Genomic DNA, 15815 nt, shown 5'->3' on the forward strand with positions numbered 1-15815 from the left:
GTCCAAAACTGGACATAATAGTATATCTGTACAGCACTTTGTGACATCAGCTGATGTAAGAAGGGCTTTATAAATACATCCATTTGATTTGATTTATCTGCTGCTGAAAGGTTTTTGGGTTTCCAGGACTTCACTGCCGAAACATTGTAAAGAATACTGTCTGAAGATGCTCCTCCTTCTCAGGCTCCAGAGCCTGTAGGGATGGGCGTTGGCAGTATGCACGTATAGCGTTTGTTTGCGGATCGCGATAATATCAAAGAACACACCGCACATACAGTGCATTCAAACCCCTTAACTTTGACATTTTTGTTATAAAATTGATAAGTTATTTTTTGCCCCTCATCAATACCCCATAATGCCAATGTGAAAACAGGTTTATATAAATGTTTGCAGATGTATAAAATATAAAAACCAGAAATACCTTATTCAGACCCTTTGCTATGAGACTCAAAATTGAGCGCAGGTACATCCTTTTTCCATTGATCATCCTTGAGATGTTTCTACAAATTGCTTCTACAAACTGTGGTAAATTCAAATGATTGGACTTGATTTGGAAAGGCATACACCTGTCTATATAAGGTCCCACAGTTGACAGTGTATGTCAGAGCAAAAACGAGGTCGAAGGAATTGTCTGTAGCGCTCCGGGACAGGATTGTGTCGAGGCACAGATCTGGAAAAGGGTAACGAAAAATGTCTGCAGCATTGAAGGTCCCCAAGGTCATTCTTAAATGGAGGAACATTGGAACCACCAAGACCCTTCCTAGAGCTGGCCTTCCGGCCAAACTGAGCAATCAGGCGAGAACGGCCTTGGACAGGGAGTTGACCAAGAACCCAATGGTCACTCTGATAGAGCTCCAGAGATCCTCTGTAGAGATGGGATAACCTTCCAGAAGGACAACCATCTCCCCACCAATCAGGCCTTTATGGTAGAGTGGCCAGGCAGAAGCCACTCCTCAGTAAAAGGCACATGACAGCCTGCTTGGAGTTTGCCAAAAAGCACCAAAAGACTCTCAGACCATGAGAAAGAAGATTCTCTGGTCTCATGAAATCAATAATGGACTCTGTGGCCTGAATGCCAAGCGTCACTTCTGGAGGAAACCTGGCACTATCCCTACGGTGGAGAATGGTGGTGGCAGCATCATGCTGTGGGTATGTTTTTCAGTGGCATTGACTGGGAGACTAGTCAGGATTGAGGCAAAGATGAACGGAGCAAAGTACAGAGAGATCCTTGATGAAAACCTTCTCCATAGTGCTCAGGACCTCAGACTGGAAGGTTCACCTTCCAATAGGACAATGACCCTAAGCACACAGCCAAGACAACGCAGGAGTAACTGCGGGACAAGTCTCTGACTGTCCTTGAGTTTCCCAGGCAGAGCCCGGACTTGAACCCTATCTAACATCTCTGGAGAGACCTGGAATTAGCTGTGCAGCATCGCTCTCCATCCAAACTGACAGAGCTTGAGAGGATGTGCAGAGAAGAATGGGAGAAGCTCCCCAAATACAGGTGTGCCAAGCTTGTAGTGTCATACCCAAGAAGACTCGAGGCTGTGAGGTGCTTCAACAAAGTATTTAGAGTAAAGGGTCTGATTAACTATGTACATTAACTATGATGTGGGAAAAAAACAATTTAATCAGTTTTAGAACAAAGCTGTAATGTAACAAAATGTGGAAAAAGTGAAGGGATCTGAATACTTTCCAAATGCTCTGTATGAATGAAATGAAAGAATGACATTTTATGTTTGTGTCAAATCGCCAATTGGTAACCCATCCCTTATGGGATTAATTGACACATAAACAAACATTACAATAATTCACTATGATAATTCAATGATAATTCTTCTTCCGGTGTTCTCTGCATTGTGCATTGCGTAAAGAGTGAAAAAATGTAAGGTAAAAATCTACATAATAGTAAACAATAATTATATCTCCAGAGCAGTAAAATAATATACACATATACAGTACCAGTCAAAGTTTGGACACACCTACTCATTCAAGGGTTTTTCTTTCTTTCTTTTTTTTTACTATTTTCTACATTGTAGAATAATAGTGAAGACATCAAAACTATGAAATAATACATATGGAATCAAGTAGTAACCAAAAAAATGTTCAGTCAAATATTAGTTTAGATTTTAGATTCTTCAAAGTAGCCACCCTTTGCCTTGATGACAGCTTTGTACACTCTTGGCATTCTCTCAACCAACTTCATCAGGAATGCTTTCCCAACCGTCTTGAAGGAGTTCCCACGTATGCTGAGCACTTGTTGGCTGCTTTTCCTTCACTCTGCGGTCCAACTCATCCCAAACCATCTTAATTCGGTTGAGGGCGGGTGATTGTGGAGGCCAGGTAATCTGATGCAGCACTCCATCACTCTCCTTCTTGGTCAAATAGCCCTTACACAGTCTGGAGGTGTTTGGGGTCATTGTCTTGTTGAAAAACAAATTATAGTTCCACTAAGCGCAAACCAGACGGGATAGTGTATCGCTGCGGAATGCTGTGGTAGCCATGCTGGTTAAGTGTGCATTGAATTCTAAATAAATCACTGACAGTGTCACCAGCAAAGCACCCACCATCACACCTCCTCCTCCATGCTTCATGGTGGGAACCACACATGTGGAGATAATCCGTTCACCTACAATGCGTCTCACAAAGACACGACGGTTGGAACCAAAAATCTCATATTTGGACTCATCAGACCAACGAACAGATTTCCACCGGTCTAATGTCCATTGCTCATGTTTCGTGGCCCAAGCAAGTCTCTTCTTATTATTGTTGTCCTTTAGTACTGTTTCTTTGCAGCAATTCGACCACGAAGACCTGATTCACGCAGTCTCCTCTGAACAGTTGATGTTGAGATGTGTCTGTTACTTGAACTCTGTGAAGCATTTATTTGATCTGCAATCTGAGGTTCAGTTAACTCTAATTACCTTATCATCTGCTGCAGAGGTAACTCTGGGTCTTCCATTCCGGTGGCAGTCCTCATGAGAGCCAGTTTCATCCTTGCACTTGATGGTTTTGCGACTGCACGTTCAAAATTCTTGAAATGTTCCGGATTGACTGACGTTCGTGTGTTTTTTGCTTATTTGAGCTGTTCTTGCCATAATAGGGACTTGGTCTTTTACCAAATAGGGATATATTCTGTATACCACCCCTACCTTGTCACAACACAATTGATTGGCTTAAACACATTAAGAAGGAAAGAAATTCCAGAAATTAACTTTTAACAAGGCACACCTGTTAATTGAAATGCATTCCAGTTGACTAGCTCATGAAGCTGGTTGAGAGAATGCCTAGAGTGTGCAAAAATGTCATCAAGGCAAAGGGTGGCTACTTTGAAGAATCTCAAATATAAAATATATTTTGGTTGTTTAATACTTTTTTGGTTGCTTTATGACTCCATGTGTTATTTCATAGTTTTGATGTCTTGACTATTAATCTACAATGTAGAAAATAGTACAAATAATAAAGAAAATCCCTTGAATGAGTAGGTGTGTCCAAACCTTTGACTGGTACTGTACATACATACACTACCGTTCAAAAGTTTGGGGTCACTTATTAATGTCCTTGTTTTTTAAAAGAAAAGCACATTTTTTTTGTCCATTAAAATAACATACAAAGGTGTGGAGAGGCCCATTATCACAACCATCACTCCTGTTTTCCAATGGCACGTGGTGTTAGCTAATCCAAGTTTATCATTTTAAAAGGCTAATTGATCATTAGAAAATCATTTTGCAATTATGTTAGCACAGCTGAAAATTGTTGTTCTGATTAATCTCGTACAAAGCTGTGTACTACTCCCTCCACAGAACAGTGCTGGTCTCCAACCAGAATAGAAAGAGGAGTGGGAGGCCCCAGTGCACAACTGAGCAAGAGGACAAGTACATTAGAGTGTCTAGTTTGAGAAACAGACAAACAAGTCGTCAACTGGCAGCTTCATTAAATAGTACCCACAAAACACCAGTCTCAACATCAACAGTGAAGAGGCGACTCTGGGATCCTGGCCTTCTAGGCAGATTTGCAAAGATAAAGCCATATCTCAGACTGACCAATAAAAATAAAATATTAAGTTTGGCAAAAGAACGCAGACACTGGACAGAGGAACTCTTCCTAGAAGGCCAGCATCCCGGAGTCGCCTCTTCACTGTTGACGTTGAGACGGGCGTTTTCCCGGGACTATTTAATAAAGCTGCCCTTTGAGGAAACTAGACACTCTTAATGTACTTGTCCTCTTGCTCAGTTGTGCACTGGGGCCCCCCACTCCTCTTTCTATTCTTGTTAGAGCCAGTCTGCTTCCACTCACTTTCATGCTAAATGCAAACATTCAGACAGCTTATGGTAGAGCAAGGCATGCATTGGACCCCTAGACATAACACAAGTTAGATCTTTGTATTGAGAGAGTGTTTACATTAAGTGAGCTCTATTCCACTGCCTAGCCTTGCAGAGGCTTGAGTGAGCTACCTGGTGTGGCAGAATAGTACCTGTGAGAATGATGTTGGGGATGTTGCCATGGCTACTGTAGCCCAGCTGCTGGGAGTCTTGCAGGTTGCCGTGGCTACCCATCAAACCTATCATGGCTGCTTGGGAGTAGTTGAGGGTGGAGCCCTGGCCGTACAGACTGTTGTTGTCTGTCATGTTGAACTGCTCCAGCTGTTTGAGGAACAGAGAAAACAGTACATGAAGCTAGCCAACACAGTACATGAGGCTAGCCAACACAGAACATGAGGTTAGCCAACACAGTACATGAGGCTAGCCAACACAGTACATGAGGTTAGCCAACACAGTACATGAGGTTAGCCAACACAGTACATGAGGCTAGCCAACACTCAATGACAAGGGCTCATTTCTCTACTATTAACAGGTGCCAAATGGTCAATATAAAGATTCAGTACAATGGGTAAAAATGGAAACCTATTAATCCAGCATTTCCTAAACTTGGTCCTGGGGACCCCAAGGGGTGCACGTTTTGGTTTTTGCCCTATCATTACACAGCTTGTTCAAATGATCAAAGCTTGATGATTAGTTGATTATTTAAATCAGCTGTGTAGTGTTAGGGCAAAAACCAAAACATGCCCCCCCTGGGGTCATGAGGACTGAGTTTGGGAAACCCTGTATTAATATACTGTGCTTTGATACTAAGATATTGGCATATAATGCCATATCAAGTAACTAATATTAGCTTGCATAATTAGTTCTGAGATAGGATGTTAAACATTACCTGTTGGGAGAGAGCACTGGTCTGTCTGGATGTGAGTTGCTGGTCATAGAAGTCAGCAAATACACTACCCAATATGGAGTGGTGCTAGAACACAAGCATATCCCCTTGTTAAAAAAAATCCCATAATAGTAATGTACACCAACAAAACACAGGAAAGGAAGAGCTGATAGAGAGCACAATCACACCACAACTGTAACTGAACTGTCACAATTCACATCAAACCATTGGGTTCAGGCAACACCAAAATCACCGCACACATCTGCAATCCTGAAAACAAACAATAACATACTGCTGCCTAGACAATAGATAAAGCATGACACAGTACAAACACAGCAGGAATCATGTTTCTCAAGCCCATCAATTAATTTGCTGTGCAATCAACCTCAATCTCATCCATTAGTTGATTAATGAAGTAATCATAGTAACCTGCTCATCTCACCTTTAAAGATGATTCGACAGATGTTGCTGTTATGTGCCCAACCAGCCAATGTTAACATGCACTGAATAATACTCAAAAGAACTTCATAAATGTCATCAACCCACAACCAACAATGTTGTATGGAGTTGGTTACCATGCATGTCTTGTACTAAGAATTCGTAATAATTTAGATCAAATAAAATCATGAAATAGAATGAAATTATATGGAAATCCCTTTTGTGGGTAAAGCTAGAATTTCAAAAACATTCAAATCATCCAGTAATCCTCTTGATGTTTTAATTTCATGTTCTTATAAAAGCTGAAAATGTTTCCGCTTTCATCGTCTGACTTAATGTATAAATAATTGGATTATATTCACAAGCAGACTCAGTAAGGCAGCCTTCGCCATGCCCCTTTCAGTTCAGAACCACATTATCTGTGCCCTGCCAAAAGAACAGCGGGCAAGAGCATGATAACGGCACATGGACTGTCTGTCGCACCCCATGTAACCCACAACACTGTAGGTTAGCCGTCTAGGTGACAGAAAGAAGCGATGGGCAAAGCCAACCGAAGCATTTAGCTAGTAGCCTAGATACTGAGTAAAAGCTTTTATGATTCCTCTAACAAGAGATGACTTAGTCGTTCAATGTTATGTTCAGTTCGATTTGTGTGTTTATATTATAAACTTATATAGAACTTACAGCGTACATCTAGCCTACAGGGTCTTGTGGAGGGACCCTGTTCCTTCTTGTTTTTTCAAAATACACAATGGATTCAAAACTCAAGGCTAAAAGGGATTCAAAACTCTAGGCTAAAAGGGATTCAAAACTCTAGGCTAAAAGGGATTCAAAACTCTAGGCTAAAAGGGATTCAAAACTCTAGACTAAAAGGGATTCAAAACTCTAGGCTAAAAGGGATTCAAAACTCTAGGCTAAAAGGGATTCAAAACTCTAGACTAAAAGGGATTCAAAACTCTAGGCTAAAAGGGATTCAAAACTCTAGGCTAAAAGGGATTCAAAACTCTAGGCTAAAAGGGATTCAAAACTCTAGGCTAAAAGGGATTCAAAACTCTAGGCTAAAAGGGATTCAAAACTCTAGGCTAAAAGGGATTCAAAACTCTAGGCTAAAAGGGATTCAAAACTCTAGGCTAAAAGGGATTCAAAACTCTAGGCTAAAAGGGATTCAAAACTCTAGGCTAAAAGGGATTCAAAACTCTAGGCTAAAAGTCATCTCTGGTTGCTAAATGTTAACTACCAAGTACATTTTCCTAACTCAACCAACTGGCTAACGTGTGTCATTTTGGTGCCTATGCTACGAGGCCACTTAGGATGCAGACACAGAGAAGCAGCAAGGAGAACGGGATCAGTGACACTGTGAGACACGACGATGGGGGTGGCAGGGGGTTGGTGGCACAAGAGCAGCCGAAAGGGGCAGCCAAAGGGCCCAGCCGGCGACGAAAACAGAACCACGATGGAAAAACAGTCTATACAGTCAGTGGGTTTTGCTCACACGCCCTTACTTGAGGCGAGCCTCCAGGTGAGAAGCCTTGATTGGAGACTGGAGATGTTGGAGACTGATTGGCCGAAGACCCAGCCCTACTGCGGTACTGTTGGGGGAAAGAGCCCTAATACAGGATCATATTTTAGTTAGACTCACTGACTGGCTAATTGTCTGACTGGCTGGCTGACCTGCTGGGTTACTGGCTAGGTTACTGGCTGGCTGAATGAATGGCTGGCTGACGTGCTGAGTAACTGACTGACTGGCTGACCTGCTGGGTTACTGACTGACTGGCTGACCTGCTGGGTTACTGGCTGGGTTACTGACTAGCTGACTGACTGGCTGGCTGGGTTACTGGCTAGGTTACTGGCTGGCTGACCTGCTGGGTTACTGGCTGGCTGACCTGCTGAGTAACTGACTGACTGGCTGTCCTGATGGGTTACTGGCTGGGTTACTGACTAGCTGACCTGCTGGGTTACTGGCTGGCTGACCTGCTGGGTTACTGGCTGGCTGACCTGCTGGGTTACTGGCTGGCTGACCTGCTGGGTTACTGGCTGGCTGACATGCTGGGTTACTGGCTGGCTGATCTGCTGGGTTACTGGCTGGCTGATCTGCTGGGTTACTGGCTGGCTGACCTGCTGGGTTACTGGCTGGCTGACCTGCTGGGTTACTGGCTGGCTGTCCTGCTGGGTTACTGGCTGGCTGACCTGCTGGGTTACTGGCTGGCTGACCTGCTGGGTTACTGGCTGGCTGACCTGCTGGGCTACTGGCTGGCTGACCTGCTGGGTTACTGGCTGGGTTTCTGGCTGGGTTACTGGCTGGCTGACCTGCTGGGTTACTGGCTGGCTGATCTGCTGGGTTACTGGCTGGGTTTCTGGCTGGGTTACTGGCTGGCTGACCTGCTGGGTTACTGGCTGGCTGACTGACTGGCTCCTTTCTGAAAATGTATGCGCCACTATATTGTTGATTATAGTTGATTCGGCTATTGTAGCCACACCCGTCACTGTCAGGTGTATAAAGTCGAGCACACAGCCATGCAATCTCAATAGACAAGCATTGGCAGCAGAATGGCCTGTACTGAAGAGCTCAGTGACTTTCAACGCGGCACTGTCATAGCATGCCACCTTTCGAACAAGTCAGTTCGTAAAATTTCTGCCCTGCTAGAGCTGCCCCGGTCAACTGTAAGTGTGGTTATTGTGAAGTGGAAACGTCTTGGAGCAACAATGTCTCAGCCGCGAAATGGTAGGCCACACAAGCACACAGAACGGGACCGCCGAGTGATGAAGAGTGTATCGCGTAAAAATCGTCTGTCCTCAGTTGCAACACTCACTACTGAGCTCCAACCTGCCTCTGGAAGCAATGTCGGCACAAGAACTGTTCGTCGGGAGCTTCATAAAATGGGTTTCCATGGCCGAGCAGCCGCACACAAGCCTACGATCACCATTCGCAATGCCAAGCATCGGCTGGAGTGTTGTAAAACTTGTCACCATTGGACTCTGGAGCAGTGGAAACGTTCTCTGGAAACTCACATAGCCTGGTTCCTCTCTAGGTTTCTTCCTAGGTTTTGGCCTTTCTAGGGAGTTTTTCCTTAGCCACCATGCTTCTACACCTGCATTGCTTGCTGTTTGGGGTTTTAGGCTGGGTTTCTGTACAGCACTTTGAGATATCAGCTGATGTACGAAGGGCTATATAAATAAATTTGATTTGATTTGATGAATCACGCTTTAACATCTGGCAGTCCGACGGACAACTCTTGGTTTGGCGGATGCCAGGAGAACGCTACCTGCCCCAATGTATAGTGCCAACTAAAGTTTGTTGGAGGAGGAATAATGGTTTGGGGCTGTTTTTCCATGGTCCATACCTCTTAGTTCCAGTGAAGGGAAATCTTAACGTTACAGGATTTTATGACATTCCAGATAATTCTGTGCCTCCAATTTTGTTGCAACAGTTTGGGGAACGCCCTTTCCTGTTTCAGCATGACAATGCCCCCGTGCCCAAAGCGAGGTCCATACAGAAATAGTTTGTCGAGATTGGTGTGGAAGAACTTGACTGGCCTGCACAGAGCCATCTTGCTTATAGAAGACTAGTCCCTTTGACTTCAAGATCAAACCAAAGATAGCTTAACACGAAAAACTACATTTTGTTAAATAGTGTAGGAACACTAAGTCAGTTTCAGCACTATCTTTTCCTATGGACAGGAGTGTAGAATAAGGAACGTTTTGAAGAGGGAAGGGTTTGAGAAGGTAAGCTTACCGAGTTCATATCCATGGAGCTCTGTGTCTGGCTGGAAGAGGTGTTCAGAGGGGAGGGGAGCTGGACCAGCCTGGTCAGTCCTTGAGTGGTCTGCTGCTGCTGTTGTTGTTGAGAAGAGGGCTGGCTGAAGAACGTGTACTGGGACAACTGTGCCTCCAGTGTCATGGCGTCTATGGTCTCCGCCTGAGACAGATGGACATAGGAGTTCTAAATGAGTCAGTGGGGAAAGACTAAAAATGATGTCCACAGAAATGTGATAGAAAGTAGAGCGATGGCTAAACTTAGTACAATCCCCAATTTCAGAAACACTCTTGGATGTTCAGAATCTCTGAAGGCTCCTGGTATATTACCTTCTAATCATTTGACTGGTGCTCCAATTATCCATAGCAACTTACTTTAAATACATTCAAAGGGGGGAGGGGGAACAACTACAGAGTACAATCATTGTAAATACACTAGAAAAGTAATTCAGAAATGTAACAATCGCAATGCTAGAAGGGAAGAGTACGGTACGGACTACCTGGGCGAGGGTGAGGGGTGGCGACAGGGTGGGGGAGAGCTGTAGGGACTGGTGCTGGTGGGAGTCCTGGTTGACCATGTTGTTGTCCTGCCTGCCCTGCTGGGTTGTGGTCTGTCCTGCTGGGACACAAAACAGCAAACATATCTTTTAGAATCCCAACTGTCATAGAAAGCTAGAGACAGAGAGACGTATATAAGATATAAGCCAACTGTCTGCCATGTGGCGACATCATCTCCCAACTTCTGGTGCCAACACGAAAATTTAGAATTTCTAAATGTTTCCAAACTCTATACATCTATGGTTCTGGAAGGTGGAGGACTGAGAGGTCACCTTGGCTGGTGGAACTGAAGCTGTATGAGTGGCTGGTGGCCAGGTTTCCTGTGCTATTGTAGGCACTGAGGGTAGAGTCCTCGGGGTCCAGGGGGGTGGGCAGCGGAGGGGGGAACTGGATGTTGGTCAGATCAGGCAGGGAGCCGCCGCCCGTGTTTTGGGCTGAAGGCATCAGTGACACGGTCAGCTCCTGATCTGGAGACGGGAATATGCTGAAAATAGAAAAAACACATGATTGGTATCCCCATAATGACAGTAGCGGTATTATATGCACAGTCAGCAGATTTCACAGGCTGCTGCAGTGTATGTAAAATAACATAGGAAGATAAATGAGAATACCCCCCTCCCCGACTTCAGCAATATTTCCACTGTGGGTTTTCACACGGTCCTTCGAGCTGGACAGGAAGTTGTGCATAAAGCGTTACCAGCAAATGCTTCCCAGATATATACTTCTCTTCATGTTTTCAACATAACCTTAAAGGAAATGAAGGGAAATTGCCTCCAATTGTTTTCTAATAAGCCCAGTACTAACATTTCTGCAAGGGACCCTGTTCACATTCTCCAAATAACAATAACAATAACATCCCAGACAGCCAGAACTCACTGGCTCCACAACACTTCTTGAAGTATGTCAATGATGTCCCAAAACATATAATCATCACTAAACTGCCAACTGTCGAGGACTGTCGTAATCAGCCTTTCACAAAGCTATACTGGAGTCAGGAAGGTTCGATTTTAGTCTGTGGAAGTACTCACTTGATTCCTGGGACCTTGGACCTTGATGAGACATTCTGAGGGAAAAATAAAAATGACAACTCAGTAACAATACAATATAACTCAGTGCTGTATAACAATACAATATAACTCAGTGCTGTATAACAATACAATAGAACTCAGTGCTGTATAACAATACAATATAATCCAGTGCTGTATAACAATACAATATAACTCAGTGCTGTATAACAATACAATATAACTCAGTGCTGTATAACAATACAATATAACTCAGTGCTGTATAACAATACAATATAACTCAGTGCTGTATAACAATACAATAGAATCAAGTGCTGTATAACAATACAATATAATCAAGTGCTGTATAACAATACAATATAATCAAGTGCTGTATAACAATACAATATAACTCAGTGCTGTATAACAATACAATATAATCCAGTGCTGTATAACAATACAATATAATCAAGTGATGTATAACAATACAATATAATCAAGTGATGTATAACAATACAATATAATCCAGTGCTGTATAACAATACAATAGAACTCAGTGCTGTATAACAATACAATATAATCCAGTGCTGTATAACAATACAATATAACTCAGTGCTGTATAACAATACAATAGAATCAAGTGCTGTATAACAATACAATATAACTCAGTGCTGTATAACAATACAATAGAATCAAGTGATGTATAACAATACAATATAATCCAGTGCTGTATAACAATACAATAGAACTCAGTGCTGTATAACAATACAATATAATCCAGTGCTGTATAACAATACAATATAACTCAGTGCTGTATAACAATACAATATAATCAAGTGCTGTATAACAATACAATATAACTCAGTGCTGTATAACACTACAATAGAATCAAGTGATGTATAACAATACAATATAATCCAGTGCTGTATAACAATACAATAGAACTCAGTGCTGTATAACAATACAATATAATCAAGTGCTGTATAACAATACAATATAATCCAGTGCTGTATAACAATACAATATAACTCAGTGCTGTATAACAATACAATATAACTCAGTGCTGTATAACAATACAATATAACTCAGTGCTGTATAACAATACAATATAATCCAGTGCTGTATAACAATACAATATAACTCAGTGCTGTATAACAATACAATATAACTCAGTGCTGTATAACAATACAATATAATCCAGTGCTGTATAACAATACAATATAACTCAGTGCTGTATAACAATACAATATAACTCAGTGCTGTATAACAATACAATATAACTCAGTGCTGTATAACAATACAATAGAACTCAGTGCTGTATAACAATACAATATAATCCAGTGCTGTATAACAATACAATATAACTCAGTGCTGTATAACAATACAATATAACTCAGTGCTGTATAACAATACAATATAACTCAGTGCTGTATAACAATACAATAGAATCAAGTGCTGTATAACAATACAATATAATCCAGTGCTGTATAACAATACAATAGAACTCAGTGCTGTATAACAATACAATATAATCAAGTGCTGTATAACAATACAATATAATCCAGTGCTGTATAACAATACAATATAACTCAGTGCTGTATAACAATACAATATAACTCAGTGCTGTATAACAATACAATATAACTCAGTGCTGTATAACAATACAATATAATCCAGTGCTGTATAACAATACAATATAACTCAGTGCTGTATAACAATACAATATAACTCAGTGCTGTATAACAATACAATATAATCCAGTGCTGTATAACAATACAATATAACTCAGTGCTGTATAACAATACAATATAACTCAGTGCTGTATAACAATACAATATAACTCAGTGCTGTATAACAATACAATATAACTCAGTGCTGTATAACAATACAATATAATCCAGTGCTGTATAACAATACAATATAACTCAGTGCTGTATAACAATACAATATAACTCAGTGCTGTATAACAATACAATATAACTCAGTGCTGTATAACAATACAATATAACTCAGTGCTGTATAACAATACAATAGAATCAAGTGCTGTATAACAATACAATATAATCAAGTGCTGTATAACAATACAATATAACTCAGTGCTGTATAACAATACAATAGAACTCAGTGCTGTATAACAATACAATATAATCCAGTGCTGTATAACAATACAATATAACTCAGTGCTGTATAACAATACAATATAACTCAGTGCTGTATAACAATACAATATAACTCAGTGCTGTATAACAATACAATAGAACTCAGTGCTGTATAACAATACAATATAATCCAGTGCTGTATAACAATACAATATAACTCAGTGCTGTATAACAATACAATATAACTCAGTGCTGTATAACAATACAATAGAATCAAGTGCTGTATAACAATACAATATAATCAAGTGCTGTATAACAATACAATATAATCAAGTGCTGTATAACAATACAATATAACTCAGTGCTGTATAACAATACAATATAATCCAGTGCTGTATAACAATACAATATAATCAAGTGATGTATAACAATACAATATAATCCAGTGCTGTATAACAATACAATAGAACTCAGTGCTGTATAACAATACAATATAATCCAGTGCTGTATAACAATACAATATAACTCAGTGCTGTATAACAATACAATAGAATCAAGTGCTGTATAACAATACAATATAACTCAGTGCTGTATAACAATACAATAGAATCAAGTGATGTATAACAATACAATATAATCCAGTGCTGTATAACAATACAATAGAACTCAGTGCTGTATAACAATACAATATAATCCAGTGCTGTATAACAATACAATATAACTCAGTGCTGTATAACAATACAATATAATCAAGTGCTGTATAACAATACAATATAACTCAGTGCTGTATAACACTACAATAGAATCAAGTGATGTATAACAATACAATATAATCCAGTGCTGTATAACAATACAATAGAACTCAGTGCTGTATAACAATACAATATAATCCAGTGCTGTATAACAATACAATAGAACTCAGTGCTGTATAACAATACAATATAACTCAGTGCTGTATAACAATACAATAGAATCAAGTGCTGCATAACAATACAATATAACTCAGTGCTGTATAACAATACAATATAACTCAGTGCTGTATAACAATACAATATAACTCAGTGCTGTATAACAATACAATATAACTCAGTGCTGTATAACAATACAATATAACTCAGTGCTGTATAACAATACAATATAACTCAGTGCTGTAAAACAATACAATAGAATCAAGTGCTGCATAACAATACAATATAACTCAGTGCTGTATAACAATACAATATAATCCAGTGCTGTATAACAATACAATATAACTCAGTGCTGTATAACAATACAATATAACTCAGTGCTGTATAACAATACAATATAATCCAGTGCTGTATAACAATACAATATAACTCAGTGCTGTATAACAATACAATATAACTCAGTGCTGTATAACAATACAATATAACTCAGTGCTGTATAACAATACAATATAATCCAGTGCTGTATAACAATACAATATAACTCAGTGCTGTATAACAATACAATATAACTCAGTGCTGTATAACAATACAATATAACTCAGTGCTGTATAACAATACAATAGAATCAAGTGCTGTATAACAATACAATATAATCAAGTGCTGTATAACAATACAATATAATCAAGTGCTGTATAACAATACAATATAACTCAGTGCTGTATAACAATACAATATAACTCAGTGCTGTATAACAATACAATATAACTCAGTGCTGTATAACAATACAATATAACTCAGTGCTGTATAACAATACAATATAACTCAGTGCTGTATAACAATACAATATAACTCAGTGCTGTATAACAATACAATAGAACTCAGTGCTGTATAACAATACAATATAATCCAGTGCTGTATAACAATACAATATAACTCAGTGCTGTATAACAATACAATATAACTCAGTGCTGTATAACAATACAATATAACTCAGTGCTGTATAACAATACAATATAACTCAGTGCTGTATAACAATACAATAGAATCAAGTGCTGTATAACAATACAATATAATCAAGTGCTGTATAACAATACAATATAATCAAGTGCTGTATAACAATACAATATAACTCAGTGCTGTATAACAATACAATATAATCCAGTGCTGTATAACAATACAATATAATCCAGTGCTGTAAAACAATACAATAGAATCAAGTGCTGCATAACAATACAACATAATCAAGTGATGTATAACAATACAATATAACTCAGTGCTGTATAACAATACAATAGAATCAAGTGCTGTATAACAATACAATATAATCAAGTGCTGTATAACAATACAATATAACTCAGTGCTGTATAACAATACAATAGAATCAAGTGCTGCATAACAATACAATATAATCAAGTGCTGTATAACAATACAATATAACTCAGTGCTGTATAACAATACAATATAATCAAGTGCTGTATAACAATACAATATAATCCAGTGCTGTATAACAATACAATATAACTCAGTGCTGTATAACAATACAATAGAATCAAGTGATGTATAACAATACAATATAACTCAGTGCTGTATAACAATACAATAGAATCAAGTGCTGTATAACAATACAATATAATCCAGTGCTGTATAACAATACAATATAATCCAGTGCTGTATAACAATACAATAGAATCCAGTGCTGTATAACAATACAATAGAACCCTGAGCTGTATAACAATACAATAGAACCCAAAGCTGTAGAACAGTACAATAGAAACCTGAGCTGTATAACAATACAATAGAACCCAAAGCTGTAGAACAATACAATATAACTCAGAGCTGTACAACAA

The 15815-nt window shown here is 39.5% G+C and overlaps 1 protein-coding gene across 1 annotated transcript in view; it reads right to left on the reverse strand.

Annotated features, from left to right (window-relative positions):
- The window catches only part of LOC135558524 (CREB-regulated transcription coactivator 1-like), a 65536-nt gene that overhangs the window by 12475 nt on the left and 37246 nt on the right, over positions 1 to 15815 (reverse strand). Inside the window, exons 7-13 of the mRNA XM_064992385.1 lie at positions 10986 to 11020; positions 10230 to 10441; positions 9897 to 10015; positions 9380 to 9562; positions 7149 to 7253; positions 5212 to 5295; positions 4470 to 4643 (exon numbers count right to left, since the gene is read on the reverse strand). Coding sequence (XP_064848457.1) covers positions 4470 to 4643; positions 5212 to 5295; positions 7149 to 7253; positions 9380 to 9562; positions 9897 to 10015; positions 10230 to 10441; positions 10986 to 11020 — 912 coding nt within the window. The remainder of the gene's footprint in view (positions 1 to 4469; positions 4644 to 5211; positions 5296 to 7148; positions 7254 to 9379; positions 9563 to 9896; positions 10016 to 10229; positions 10442 to 10985; positions 11021 to 15815) is intronic.

This window comes from Oncorhynchus masou, chromosome 17 (genome assembly GCF_036934945.1).
Source record: "Oncorhynchus masou masou isolate Uvic2021 chromosome 17, UVic_Omas_1.1, whole genome shotgun sequence".
Taxonomy (NCBI): domain Eukaryota; kingdom Metazoa; phylum Chordata; class Actinopteri; order Salmoniformes; family Salmonidae; genus Oncorhynchus; species Oncorhynchus masou.